Source organism: Psittacula echo (genome assembly GCF_963264785.1).
Source record: "Psittacula echo genome assembly, chromosome: Z".
NCBI classification, from domain to species: Eukaryota; Metazoa; Chordata; class Aves; order Psittaciformes; family Psittacidae; genus Psittacula; species Psittacula echo.
In genome coordinates, this window is record NC_137742.1 from 62,910,333 (window position 1) to 62,926,093 (window position 15,761).

The following is a 15,761-nucleotide window of genomic DNA, read 5'->3' on the forward strand; positions in this document are numbered from 1 at the left end:
GGACCTTGCCAGCTTATTTCTCAATTCAGCAGAAACATGCAAAGACCTGTGTGCAATACTGGTGTGCTCTCTCAAAGAAAACCACAACCTAGTTTAAGTTTAGAAGTCTGTTGTGCAATGCTTGCTAAATGTCACCAGGAAAGCTGTCACTAGAAGCTTTGATCTTTCCAGAACATTTCAAACAACAGCAAGACAGGAGTGGAAAATTTCTGAAAGCTTTAATAAGTGAGGCATCAAAACCACCCTCCTCTCTCATTGCCCTGAGAACCTTGGGCCTTAGTGGACTCTACAGTTCAGTGACACTTTCTAGATCTTCTTCCAAAAATCCAGAAGAATCAAGAAACCTATTAAGGTTTTCCAAATATTTACTGAGTGTCGTTATAGATTATTTGAACTTACCAGCTCCTTTCTCCTTCCAGAACTCTCTGGCCTTGCCAGCTTAACCAGCCATACCTGCCTTTGCTTTAAACGGAGGTACCAGCATACACTCTGGCTGATAAAAATGCAGTTTTCCCCTGCACAGTGTGGATGGTGGTATACTTTATATCTCTAGAATGGTCTACTTGAGAGCAAGCTCTATTTATGGGTATAGATACCCAAAAGGATGTTTTTGTAACATCTGAGCTCTGTAATTTCAAGGCAACACATTTGAATTCCTATTCATTTGTATTTCAGATATGCTGTTACAAAATACAATAGCAACAAGTCAAGTGAAAACAAGACAAGCTACTGAATAACGATAGAATCAAATGAATTAAATTATATACTTGAACCATCAATCATAAAAGCACCGATTTGGTTACAATAGGTTTGCTAAAATGTTGGTAGTCTTACAAAGCCCCTGGGCTACCCTAAGGACCTCTCATTCTCTAATCAGCAAGGCTGTAAATATTCTGATGTCTTATGACAAACTCTGTCTTGTTTCTCCCATCTTCCACGGTACAGTAAGCCCAGAACTGAGAAATGAACTAACAGAACTCCACCTGTCAGAAAAACATCCTCCTCATCCTCCCATCACCTATGAAATGAAGATGGGCACAGAATTTCAAAGACATGGGATTTCAGCACAGAACAGCTCCACGACATGAAAAGCTTTTTCTTCCTCAGACAAATGGAAGATAGCTAGCGTCAAACTTGCATTCAAATCCAGAAAGCACCAACCCCTTCTCTTTTCTTGAGGATTAGGCCAAAGAAAGGACAGGCCCTGTCACAAGGCACTGGTTCACTGATGGAAAACCAGAAATCTTGAAAAGGGCTACAACATCAGGAGATAGCTCAGCAACTCATCTCCTGGCAGTTTCCCCAGAAAGATCCTCCAGAGCAAGACGCATTGCACTCATGATGTGGAGTTGCACAAGGAGCCTGGAGGAACACAGTTTTTGCAGTCTGTCCACTGAATTTGTCTTTCCACTGCTAAACACACTACTGGTGTGTTAGCACACTACAGGGAAGTCACATCCATGATGCAAAGGCCACAGACTATCGGGATGGCTGTGACTCTCCTTCCAGCAACGGGGAATATTAGCAGGCTAGCCGTGGTACTCAGTGATCCTGAAGACAGGGATCCTGAAAAGAAATCATATCTGAACCACAGAAATCTACCTGAGGCCAAACAATTAAGCACTCTAGGAGCTCTTTTGTACAGGCTACAGGATGAAGGTTGCCCATGCAAACTAGATGCCAGACCATGGTACATAATGTTTTTTGCCAGATCTTCCAGTCTGCAGCCTTTACACAACTAGAAAGGATCAAGCCGGTTTGAAATCTGACAGAAAACCTCTCATCTGTACCTGCAGTGAAAACCTATAGCTCCTAACACCCTTGACGGGAGAAAAAGAGAGGACATCAACAACACCCAGCTCAATTTCAGTAAGATGCCACAGAGGTAAAAAGAAAATCAGGTACTAGATACCACTACAGACAAGCCTCTTGAAGACCACTTCAACATCAGTATTTTTCCCTGGCTTTGTCTTAAGCTGGAACCTCTTCAGTCTTCTACTGCAGATCACCCATGCAATTAACTGAACCATAATGAACAGTGGCCAGAGCAGAGAGGTGCCAGCTTTGCAGCATCTGCAAGGGCAGAGAAACAATTAATGGTTAAAACCGGGAGAGTGATAAGGAAGATCCAGCTGGACCAAAGAACCCCCTACTGCAGTAGGACATGTACACCAGTGTCATGAATGCTAAAGATACGGTACTTAAGTCCCTGCAGCGGCTGTCTGCAGCAGCTTCTTCAATCCACTGTTTTCAGGGTGATGCTTTACAAAGAGTAACTTTGTCAATTGTTTATCAGCACTCTCCAGCTGACTCACAGTGAATGGTCAAAACAAAGAGCTATAGCTTACAGTATTCAGAACAGAATAACACAACAAAAACCACATGGCAATCTGATACAGCCCTCAATTTCAAGGAAAAATCCACCAAAACAATTTTATATTTACTGCAAGCATCTTTGAAACTTTTACCATGCTTAGGCAACCCACATAAACACTGCAGGCTTCCAGCCCTCATATATGTGGCCTTCTGCATCACTACCACTAGTTTTCCAGTGTAATGCATACAACTTCACACAATGTCCGTGTCATACTTCCGTAACTAGTTTCTGAAACCCAGATGGACAACACAGATGTCTCCTACAAAATCAGTCCTGCTAACACTTCTGCAGTTTTAATTATATAAAAGCCCAAATGCATCCCCACTTATAAAAGGGAAATAACCATAGAGTATCTTCAGTTTTGAAAAAGAATCTGAGTTACACATAAATAAACAGGATGGGCCATAGCAGAAGTTAATGAATGGTAGGACTTCAAAAGCCACGATGGCATTTTGGCAGAAAACTTTGATGCTGACACAGTTTCCTGGAATCCCTCACAATACTCAAAGATTTGGAGACATTCTCAACACTACAGCATTCAGAGCAGCTTTCATGTAGCCCTGCCCCAGGGGCACACAACGTATACCACGTGCATGCAGTGCTTTAGGGGGGTAAAACCACAAGAATTCCCTCCAAAACACACTAAGTCCTTGAATGGACCAAGGAAGGAGAAACAGGCAGCATTTCACATAAAACCAACCTCCTTCACTCAGTTATGTAACCAGTAAGCAGGAGGGCTGCAATGCCTCAGAGGTGCACTTCCTTCCACTTTGTCTCTTAAAAGCTGAACGCAGAATATAAAAGTGTAATAAAAATCCTTAGGAGACTAGAATAAAAACCATTGCTAATCTCAGCTACAATAGCACCCGCATACCTCCACAGCACAGTTTCAATTTCAAAAGAAACACTGAGTACAATTAAAATGTAAGACAAATTATTAGTATGTGTAACCTCAAGGTAAGTACTCTTTCAACTTGGGTAATCTTAGCATTATCTAGGGCATCTCCACACTTTCTAGAGCCACAACAAAACAAAACAAGTGAAGGGGAAAAAAACCCACCAAAACAAACCAAAACACCCCAGTTGCCGTGGCAACCTCTATCTCTCATTCCTATAGAGTTTCATTTCCAAGCTGCATCACAGATAGAAATGTACAAAACTATAGAATGTGGGTGAAAAACAGAGCTGGAAAGAAAGGGACGGAAGCAGGCAAAAAGCAAAGTAAGAGGGTCCTGTGCCAGCTGGGTAAGTACACTCAGTATTTTCTTCAACGTGGTTGCTGTGAGGGTATTGACATGGTCAGGAAATCAACAGCAAATGATTCATACAGTGATTAATCAGAGGAAAGTAAAACACTCGCCAGGCACTATTTCCAGAAAGGCTAGCAAACTGAAGGTGCTAATATCTTGTGATACACTTCTTTTTTTAACCACCATCCCTAATTTTATTATGAATTTCAAACCTTGTAAGATTCCTTTTAAGAAAGGGTGAGTATTCCAATTCCACCACTTAAGCTTGAGACACTGATGAGACTCAGGACTATACTTAACTTGAACTTCAGGAATAGGGTCTTTCACATGAGTTAGACAATATATAATTCACAGAAGCTGAGTGTTTACATCTATTTGGAAAATGGAAGCTTGCAGTGTCACCACATACACCACTTATGTGTACATGAGAACTTTCAAGATGCAGTAGCTCTGCCCACAACACAGTAAAATTCAAAGTCTACCCATAAGAAACTATAAATTGTTCCTAAAGAGGGGCTGAATGTTCACAAGTTTGTTGTTTTGCATTTGGCTTCATGTTTGGTGTGTTTTGTTTTAATTGATCAGACTGGCAGGGCAAGTTCTTGTAGCACTTGTTCTTAATTTATTATGCAACATTATCAGCTATTAATTTATACACACAAATTATCCATCAAATTTGAAAAGTCATAGCAGTCAGGTGAAGTTCCCAACAACTGGAAAAAGGGAAATATGACCCCCATTTTCAAGAAGGGAAAAATGGAAGAGGCAGAAAACTACAGGCCAGTCAGTTTCACCTCTGTGCTCAGCAGGATCATGGAGCAGATCCTTCTAGAAACTATGCTAAGACAGATGGAAAAGAGGGAGGTGGTTGGTGACAGCCAGCATGGCTTCATTAAGGCCGAAGCCCGCCTGACCAATTTGGTGGCCTTCTATGATGGGGTTACAGCATTGGTGGATAAGGGAAGAACAATTTATGTTATCTACCTGGACTTGTGCAAAGTGTTTGACACTATCCTGCACAACATCCTTGTCTCTAAATTGGAGAGAAATCAATTTGATGGGTGGACCACTCAGTGGATAAAGAACTGGCTGGATGGCAGCACACAAAGAGTTGTGGTCAATGTCCAACTGGAGACCAGTAACGAGTGGTGTCCCTCAGAGATCGGTGTTGGGACCGGTCTTGTTCAACATCTTTGTCGGTGACATGGACAGTGGGATTGAGTGCGCCCTCAGCAAGTTTGCCGATGACACCAAGCTGTGTGGTTCGGTTGATACGCCGGAGGGAAGGGATGCCATCCAGAGGGACCTTGACACGCTTGTGACGTGGGCTGATGCCAACCTTATGAAGTTTAACCATGCCAAGTGCAAGGTCCCACACCTGGGTTGCAGCAGCCCCAGGCACAGCTACAGGTTGGGTGGAGAAGAGATTCAGAGCAGCCCTGCAGAGAAGGACTTGGGGGTGTTGGTTGATGAGAAAATGAACATGAGCCAGCTTCAGTGTGCACTCGCAGCCCAGAAAGCCAACCGTATCCTGGGCTGCATCAAAAGGAGCGTGACCAGCAGGTTGAAGGAGGTGATCCTGCCCCTCTACTCTGCTCTCGTGAGACCTCACTTGGAGTATTGTGTGCAGTTCTGGTGTCCTCAACGTAAAAAGAACACGGAGCTACTGAAGCAAGCCCAAAATTGGAACTGTTCAGCCTGGAGAAGAGAAGGCTCAGGGGAGCCTTCCAATATTTGAAGGGGGCCTAAAAGGATGCCAGACTCTTCATTAGGGACTGTAGTGATACAAGGGGCAATGGGCTCAAACTTAAAACAAGGGAGATTTAGGTTAGATATAAGGAAGAAGTTCTTTACTGCGAGAGTGATGAGGCAGTAGCAGAGACTGGAACAAGCTACCCAAGGAAACTGTGAGTGCTCCATCCCTGGAAGTGTTCAAGGACAGGTTGGACAGTGCTTTAAGCAACCTGGTCTCATGTGTGGTGTCCCTGCCCATGGCAGGTGGGTTGGAATGAGCTGATCTTAGGGTCCTTTCCAATCCAAACCACTCTATGATTCTGTATTTACCAAAGCACACGGAGAGGTTCTTACGGCTTCCCATGAGACCATATTTAGAAAAAAAGTTACACTAAGCAAAGTACTGCATAAGTATAATATATCTCTGTTATCCTTCCAGACTTGTGAAAAGGTAGGGGAGCAGGATTTAACTTTTAATTATCTATTTGTTCCTCCTGAAGAAAAAGTGCTTGAATGAAAATATAATAGCTTCCAGAAATCTCAAGACACTTGTCAGACAGGAGTTATTTGGAACAAAGAGAATATAAAAGGAACAGAGTAAGACAGGTCAAACCAGAATGCTATAACTATACTTAGATATTTTGAAGGGTATTTAAAACATTACAGTATTTTTACCTGCTACTTCAGCCTATTTCTGAAAAAGCATTCAGCTGGAGAGGTCTAACATCCCCAGCTGCTCTCGGGAATATGCAGCACTAGTTAACTTCTCTTCTTCACAAGAGAAACCACAGGCATCCAAGTCAATGGCACAGAAAACAAAACAGGAATCTTTTCACTTGCTTTTAAGGTTACACCTCTTCTTTCACACCATCTCATTTTCAGTCATATGATCAGTTTTTCACTCAGCATCTTCTATTTTCAGAGTTAAGTCTCCTCAGCATCTAGACAGAGCGCTGGAGCATCAAATATAACTGCAAACACCATTTTCCTAAAGTTTCGACCCCTTCTAGGATAAAGCTGTTGAGACTACTGTTTGGAAGGGCCACTATTACCACAAAATGACAACTCTAACGCAGCGAGTGTAGACACACTGCTCACATCTTATGGCACAACTGTTCCAGAGCAGTACTATGTCACCAGTTTAACTGATGGCATCCATGGCTACCCAAAATTCATGCATCAACTTGTGGAAGTGCCTTAAGAAGTTTAAATTCTCTAAATATTTGTGAATATCTAAGAAGCTTGACATCTCTTCCAGTCTTCCCTATCAACACTCTTTTGAGAAAAGGTTTAATGTAAAAAAGCAGTTTTCCCTAGGTCATGCCACTAAGCCCACACCTTTGTTTCAAGTCTAATGTCTGCTTTCCATAGTAGACACATTCCAGGACTGCTAGTCCTAATCAGTTTCCCATGCAAATTTATACATGTGATGATTTATACTTGACTGGCATCCTAACTACATTCTGATGAGAATTTTTCATCTCAAAAAGAGCATTTTTTGTTCTGAAAGACAGCATCCACAGGTTCAAACAGGACCAGCCTTTTTATTTTATGTTCAGATCCTTCCTTCATGCCTTCTTCATGTTTAGAGGAATCTTAGCAATTTCCTTGTATTCTTCTGCCTTCTTTTGAAGCTCTGAACCATGCAACGATTTCAGCACTGAGAAAGCATTTGTTTGAAACACTGAAGAAACTGGCTAGCGGAGTATTCATACGCTCACTGGTTAACAAGGTGTACCAGTTCTTATCTCCATGCACTGCAGAGAAAGTACTGCAAAAAAGTACAGACTCATTTCCTGAATTACATCATAACAAAACAAGACATTAAAATGTGACACATTCTGCTGAAGAGAAAGCAATGCAATGAGGAACAGAGATTAATTTTTTTTTTCAATTGCTACATATTCTTGGACTTAAACTGGAAGTCCTATTTCCTAGCCACCGTAATCTAACACTACCCTGCATGACAAGATACTGCTCTATTTTAACACCTCAAGTTCAAATCATTTGGTTTCTCCCAAACACATCTGTTTACCGAAGTATTAAGAATGCTTCTAGCAGTCCTCTGTATACAAAATCTCCAGGGACAGAGGAAATCGTAATACAGTAATTTTTTTTCTCACTAGTAGTTGCTTTAGATCTTGAACAACATTATTTTTACATAGCAAGTGGCATGCTGGAGTGGGTCCAGAGAAGGGCAATGAAGCTGGTGAAGGGTCTGGGGCACAAGTCTGAAGAGGAACTGCTGAGGGAACTGGGGGGGGTTAGTCTGGAGAAGAGAAGGCTCAGAGGGGAGCTTACTGCTCTCTACAACTGCCCGAAAGGAGGCTGCAGTGAGGTGGAGGTTGATCTCTTCTCCCAAGTAACAAGTAACAGGTAACAGCCCCAAGCCATGCCAGCGGAGGTTTAGACTGGATATTAGGAAAGATCTCTTCACAGAGAGGTTGATCAGGCATTGGAACAGGCTGCCCAGGGCAGTGGTGGAGTCACCATCCCTGGAAATGTTCAAAAACTGTGTAGATGAGGCCCTCAGTGACTTGGTTTAGTGGTGGTCTTGGCAGTCCTGAGGTAGTGGTTGGACTCGATGATCTTAAAGGTTTTTTCCAACCTAGTTGATTCTATGACATTTATACCATACAAGTGCTTTTTAAAAATGAAGCCAAGCAAGTGAGCAATAGAAACATATTACATTTGTAATCCTAAGCATACTTCCAAGTATATCAGTCATATTCAATTTTAAACAGGAAAAAAACAGCAGACATATATAAAAATACATGTTTTTCAAATGCATGTATATATATGTGAATATATACAGAGGAATATATATAGACACACTCACACCCCCACATTGTTCCAGAGCCAAGTGAGTGAAAATAATTATATAAAATCAGGAAGTGAAATATTGGGTTAACTTTACTCTAGCAAATAACACACTAACAGAAGTGAGACAAGAGTTGGTAACAATATAGTTTAAAAGGAAAAATACATTTAGGAAAAAGAAAAGTACACTTCCACTGAGTTCCTAATCACACTGTGATACACAAATGTTAGGTTTTGCCCTCTGCTTGGGAGCACTTCCGAACAGGCTTCTCGGAAAACAGAAAGGTGCTATATAAAACAAAACAAACCAACCAAACAACCCCAAACAAAGAAACAAAAACCCAACTGAATTAAAAAAAAGCAAACAAAAACCCCCAAACAAATAAACAAACAATAAAACATGAGGTGATCAGCACATATTATTTTATCCTTTAGAAAGGTCGATATGCTATACATACCTCCTGTTCTTTTCCCACTGGAGCAGAGTCAAATTAAGTACATGAATGTAACTTAGTCACCTCTTTTCTATAGGTACTGCAAAAGCAGTTTCGCCAAGGGGATTTTCCTGAGCCAGATCAGGATGGGCTTAATGAACAACATTTAGCCTAGAAGGAAGACAGTTTGAGCTGATGAAATGCAGTGTCAGAAATAACTCTGGAAGAAACTAGTGACATAACCAAAAACCAAAGTTCAGCCAGGGACAGCCTGATTCAAAGACAATTCAAAGCTGCCACCTAAGAAAAGAACAGCAAAATCAGGATGAGAACCAGGTTTCTACAGGGTACTAAGCAAAAAAACAACATTATGGACAAGCTAGTAATTAAAGAGGAGAAAACAGACAAGCAACAAGGGCCCTGCCTAGGGTGAACCCACTGGAAACAACACAGCAAAATTCCTTATCCCTAGATTTAGAGTTTAGAAGGGGGTAGGGGGAAATCAGCAGAAATATTCACTACAAACTGCCAAGAATAAAAAGCCAAAGCCTTTGCATATCATCCTCCACGGCACTATAAGCGTGAGACCCCACCTCAAGATCAGCATCTACAGTTAGCTAATAAATGCCCATTGTACATAATGTGTACCTTGTTAAAAAGCAATTGTCAGTGCAAAGTGATTGCTTAATGGGGTTATTTCACATGGAAAACCCCAGGATACCTTCTAATGTTATCAGTAAAGCGCTGAAATAAAAGTAACACCACTACTCAAAAATACTGCTTATGACTAAAACTGAAGGACAAGAGAATAATCAGAGATTGTGTTGCTGAGATGGATGCGCTTCTACACCTATAAAGAAGGAATGCACACCATCTCTAGAGAAAGGAGATGTGTTACCAAAGTGTACTACTTCCCAAAAGTAAACCAAACCTGAACTAGGGGATGCATCAGCTCACAGTTAATGCATGAAAACGCCACAGAAAACAGGAACAAGCAAGTGCTTCTCCACCCATGAAGTACTGAGGTCACTTCTGACTGAAACACTAACCACTTTTTAAAGAAAATGCTGTTAAATGGCTCAGTACAGTGCTTAGAAAATGTTTTATGGGAAAACTGTAGAGTTCAATGTCCTTTGTTTATGAGAAAGAAATAACTAGTCTGGCATTTATCTCCCACACAACTACAAGAAAGAATAAATGGATTTTTAGACCCTTGGCACTGCATTGCAAGAATATGGAACACAGGAAACCTACATGGAAGACTGAAAAATTTTATGCCAGACGGAAAGAACTCGAGGGTATTAGACACAGAAGATGGCTGAGGAACACCTGAACATATAAAGTCTAAGAAATACTAGATGAAAGGTTATCTAGGAAGGAAAACTGCAGAGCACCAGTCACAGCCACTCCACACCATGAAGAATTGATGAGAACCTTCTTTATCGCTTTTGTCATCTACCGCCAAGTCAGACTGAGGCAGTAACACAGAGCAAAGGCTAGTATTGGATTGCTGGCCTTAGCACTTTCTGTGGTAAGTTACTTACTACCTAATTGAGTTTCTGGACTGAAATCCAGGATAACACTATCAATACAAAATAGCTTCGAGCTACAAAAGCTGTGCTCATCCTTGCAAAGCACCCTGTCCTTTTCTCTGCATCACCAATGGTGAGAACATCTTTCTCTGAAGCACTGTTACAGGGAGACATGAAAAAAAAAAAAGAGTGAATTCTCTTGAGTACAAAATGGATTATCCTTCAAATCCAGACCAGTAACTAAGTTTCACTTCTCAGGGTGTCAGTCAGTGCTCCAAACGTCTTTCCCAACACGTTTCAGCTTGACTATAACTGAGATAAGTGTCTCTGTCAGGGTTTCTTCTGGGGAGTGTTTCTGGTGGGGTTTTTTAGGGTTGGTTTTTTTTTTTCCTTTTCTTGACAGCCTTTATGTTTGCTCTCAAGACAAATTCAGAGTCACATGATTCAATGTAAACTTAAAACGCAGTAAAGGCACCTCCACTGAACAACATCTCAACCACAAACTCACACTGCATCTCAACATCAAACATCTTGTAGTTGCACGGAAGGGCCCCACCACTGACAAGGAACCCACTAAAGAATAAAGCCAGCAAGTCTTGAAAATTCAAACTGATTGTACGATAGAGCTGAGGGTTTACTGCCACTTTACTTTCTTGCAGCTTTCATTTTTTGTTTAAAATGCCCCAAAAGCAAGGCAAGCTCAACAGAAGAAGGATTTGTTTTCCTTTTGAACTGCAAGCATGAACACTTTCTGAAGAATCTCATACACCATTTACTTCCTTCAAAACTGAGCTGACAGAAGCCAGCAGGGTCAAGGATGTTCCAGCTGGCTGTCCCAACAGCAAAACTAATCAGACAGGATGAGATTTCAAGGGCGTTGTTCATCACCCCTTTTTTAGCCTGCTACTATTTCCATGTCCCGACAGACTCCCTGTTAGTCTAATGTCCAGCTTTAAACTAAAACACACCTTCCCTGTCTGGCTCCAGTTACTCAGAACAGTCGCTAGATGGAATAGACTCTGTTCAAAACATGTCCAGAATATGCACTGCAGACCACTGCAGAGATGCTGCCTGAAGATCTCCAGGTTCTGCTATACTGATGAAGCAAAACATGGTTTGCCCATGTCTGTGACATACCTGTATGAATTGTAGCGCCTTTTGGATTTCTTGCTCAAAGATTTATGGCATAAATGTAACTCCAAGTCAGCATTTACATTTTATTCTAGAAAAGCAGCAGTGTTGTCAGCCAACATCTAAACCAAATTAGGAGAAATAAGGATTTCTGCATCTTGGAATAAGTTTGGAGGTTCTGCTTAGAATACAAAGCCTAAAACCCAAGCAAATTACTTTTTACTATTACTATTTTAATAATTACTTATCACATTTACTAACAAATGTGCATATTATTTAAATCCCTTACATTTTACCTTTGGCTAAAATAAACTAAACTGAGTTAACAATAGAAGAATTTATAGCATTGGAAATATTTGCAGCCCCCAAAATGCACTGATTCATAATTCTTTCTACATTTTCTCTTTTAAGTCTTTTATGGGGGGGAAAAAAACCCAAACAAACCGAAACCCACACGACACTGTGATAAGAAACATATTTATTGGTGGCTAAAATAAATCCCAAACTCCAAATTAAAATATCTGCTAGTTATTATTTTAGTGTATTGAATTGGTTCCTCTGTGCACTACAAGTAAGAACTCAACTCTTAGTTTCTTACAAAAACTTAATATATTTAATATTTTTCATTTTTAAGATGCACACATACATGCACAGAAATGCAGGCCCTTACCCTGCCTCTTTGTTGCCAAGCCTGAGGAAATTTAAACCCACTCAAACCTGAAATTATCAGGCTTTGGAAAGCAGGAGCAATACAAGTAACTGTTCATGGTACAATCCAGACATCACTTATTCTTTCACATACACACACACTTATCAAAGGAAGTGACAGCTACAAGGAGTAAAGTGGCAAGAAAAATAAAGAGTCATTTACAAAGGTTTTATGTAAAACAAATTTGCAGGAGGGAGGAAATAAAAATATAAACCATAGCTATAAGCCTGTTTAACACAGGTTACAATAAATATGTGCACAAAAGCTTATTAATACAGTGACATCTTCAGACCCAACTGGACACCTAATCAACAGAGGATGACTACTGCCTTACCTGTGAAATTTCATTTATAAAAACATCCTGTCAATCTAGCAAGAGTGCTGCAATTATTCCCAAGAATACCTCCTGTGCTGCACAAACTGCTGGCAAGAGTGGCACTGGCCCTGAACTGGAGAGGGAAGCAGTACCTTACTCTAAATCTGAGAGATTAGATCCAGGACACTTTGTGCCTTGTACGGAGAGTATCAGAGCATCTCTTCTATGTATTTTTCAGAGTTCACAAGAATAAAAGGGAAGGGCCATTTATTTTAGCCTGCACTGACAGAAATGTGTTAAGCATTCATTATACTTTCCTGTATTTCTGCATATATGCCAGCCTGCTGAGTGGTAAGTTTATTGAAAAACTCCATAGACCTGATCATTCACATATAGAGGATGCCACTTTCCAAGGGTCAAAAGCATGATCACAATTAAAACTCAAATCCAGGTCATTTAAGCCACACAACTAGTCAAAATAATGATGGGCAGGAGCTTCCCCCACCCCTTCTTTAACTGACAGATCTTATTATCAGCATGCTCAGTTCCCTTCCAAGTTTGGGAATTTTCTGTTTTGATCAAGAACAGCTTCAAGGCAACTTCAATACAAACAGCATCAGGAGACTGAACACCCGAACCCACAGACAGTACCACTCCAAATTCACCTAGAAAAAGGCCCCTCGATGGCTTCATCTTGAAGCCTGTAGGTGGGTTATCAAAAGGAATCCAAATAATGCCAACATTAGCTCGGCTGTAATTATACCCGGAATGCTTGTCCTTGGGGAGAAGAAAAAGGAGATAGCAATTATCTACCAAGTCTATTAGTCTACTGCAAACATTTCCTTCACTAAAAGCGGGTGGATTATTTTTCTATTTTCAATCAGCCTGGCACTCCTAGAGATCACCCTTTTATTACTTGCTAAAGAACAATGATCAGATTCCATTAGTTAAAGCAAATGTGACAAGGAAGTAATTATAAAATGGAATTTACTTAAAATACCATTCAAGAAATCATATTAGCATTTATTAAATAACTCTGAAAGAAGGAGCTGCCAAGCTATTCAACAAGGTACACGGGCGTACATGTGGCTGTCAAAAGCAGCCACCATCAGCAAGTGACCCATCACGTATATTTGAGCTTTGTTGTTTAGCAGGTGAAAAAGACAAACATGACACTGAGCATAACTGGTTGAAAACAGACAGATGAACAATAACAAAAAAGATCAGTTCTCAACCCAAAGGAGACATGGACATTACAGGGTTCCCCTCCCACGGTACACCTTATGCAGACTAAGTGTGCTTTTCTCTCCCCCTCACACACACGACTTGTTTGGGGTGGAGGTTTCACACCTGGGTTTAAAAGAGGTAGGTATCTTAACAGTGCAGCTTGCAAGTGCCTCATTAGTGCACAGCCACTAGACAGTAGTGCTAACAATCCTCACCCAGAACTCAGCCTGAAAAGCCAAAGGGGAAAACAATTCCAAAACCACAAACTGTCAGTGCAGTTTTCAGATTAGGAAAAGACCCTAAATTCAAGTTACAGCTGTGCACACCTTTACATACGTAGTATGTGAATGGGAAAAAACTGAGGTAAAAAAAATGGATGGAAACCTTCTGCATTTTCTGACTTGTTAGCACACCAAAGGCACTCAGCCCTTAAAGTAACAAAACTGGCACCTTAATGCCCACTGTTGTGACTCCAGTGATTTCCCTTTTTTAAGGCAGTAATATAATAAAAGACTGTAAAAGACTAGCCTTGTGTATTTTGACAGAGTAAGAAATTTTCACTCGAATTTGGGGTTTCTTTGCTGTTAGGGGATGCAGTGACTTTGTGCCATGCAGACAGAACAACACATCGCTCAGCCAAAGTTTTAAGCAAACATAAACCCGTTCCTGCCAGACTTCTCTGGCACGACACAGGAACATGACTTCCACCCAACTTAATCCCGCACCCTCTTCACCCACAATGATGACAAAAGGCAGGAGCTATTTTAAGAACTGCAGAGCACTTGTCTTACAAACACAGCCTTGTCTGTAGAACCTGAACACCACCTGAACAATGAGGCTCTTGTACAGCCCAGCTACTTCAGACGTAGTCTTGTAGATGTAACCCAAGCCAGGTGGGCTGCATACACTCAGGAAGACATCGAGGTGTTCTGTCAGGAAACAACCCAAAACTGCCCAGTGAGAACCTTCTTTTCCCTGTGACACCGCTTGGTTTTGCTGTGTCAGAACAAGCCATAATTTCATCGTCTCCAGGAACCTCTGCTGCTGTCGAGGCCAGCAAGTAGACCTAGAGAGCCCTTCTCCCCTTTTGGGTTTGAAAGGTTCAAACCCTATGCACCTTGTGGCTCCTCCACGCCATCAGGCATTTTGGCAGATAAGGGAAACCTTGAGATGTGCAAGATCACAGCAAACACCCTTGCCACCACACAGGAGCAGGCAGTGCACCACCTCAATTCTTCCATTATTATTGTTACAATTTTTACCATTATTACCAGAAGCTTAATCATTATCGTAAGCAGATATTACTATTATAACTTACAATTATTATTGTTAGGCTTGTGATTAGTACTGTTAGAATTTATTATTAACATTTGTTACTAATAGTAGTCTACTAATAGAATTTTTAGCATCAGTTGTCGCTACACTTTATTATTACAATTTACCATTATTACTAGATTTTAGTACTCCTATTGTCAGATTATTTTAGCAGAATGTGTTATTTTGTTATTATCAGGCTCTTTTCACATTACTTACTACTACTACTACATTTTTATCAGCAGTATTTTCGGATATTTCCCCCCCATCTCACCCAGGAAGCGGCGGTCGTTCCCAGCCGGTCCCGCACGTCGGACACCCGCCCGCCAGCACGGCGGCGGCCGGCCTGTCCCCCCCTCCGCGTCCGGCAGCCTTCGCTCCGTCCCTCCGTCCTGCCCAGCCCCAAGCCGCCCCGCCGCAACCCCTCACCCTCGCACTGGTAGCCGGCCAGCCCCCAGATGAAGTCGGTGCAGTAGTGGCAGAAGGTGGGCTTGGTGAGGGTCACCCTGCGGAAGCCGTGGCCCGGAGGGCTGCTCCCCCCCGTCGTCGCCACTGCCGTAACCCGTCCCCGGCCGCCCAGCACCGGGCTGGAGGCCGGGCTGCCACCGCGCACCGAACGCGTCCCGTCCGCCATGCCCACTTCTCGCAGCGCGGCACCAGCCGCCGCTCGCCCTCGCTTCCGCCCCAGGCGGCGGCGGCGGCGGCGGCGGCGGCGGCGGCGGCGGCGGCGGCGGCTAGGGGCGGGCGGGGGCGGTGCCCGTGAAGGCCTCTGCGGGTGGCGATGCGCTGCCCCCTGCTGGCAGCACCGCTGCACCGCGCAGCCCGTCCGGGGGGCACCGGCGGGCTGCCCTTGCCCGGGCGTTGCCGCTGAGGTGATCGCTCCTCCCGGAGCGAGTTACCCCTCAGGAGCGGGACAA

General features: G+C 42.4%; 1 protein-coding gene across 2 annotated transcripts in view; it reads right to left on the reverse strand.

The window, feature by feature from the left end:
- DGKQ (diacylglycerol kinase theta) overlaps window positions 1–15,540 on the reverse strand; it is an 80,958-nt gene extending 65,418 nt beyond the window's left edge. For both annotated transcript variants that reach the window (XM_080638118.1, XM_080638119.1), the window contains exon 1: window positions 15,274–15,540. In XM_080638118.1, the coding sequence (XP_080494244.1) occupies window positions 15,274–15,478 (205 nt within the window). In that variant the 5' untranslated portion in view covers window positions 15,479–15,540. The remainder of the gene's footprint in view (window positions 1–15,273) is intronic.
- Between the last annotated feature and the right edge of the window lie 221 nt (window positions 15,541–15,761).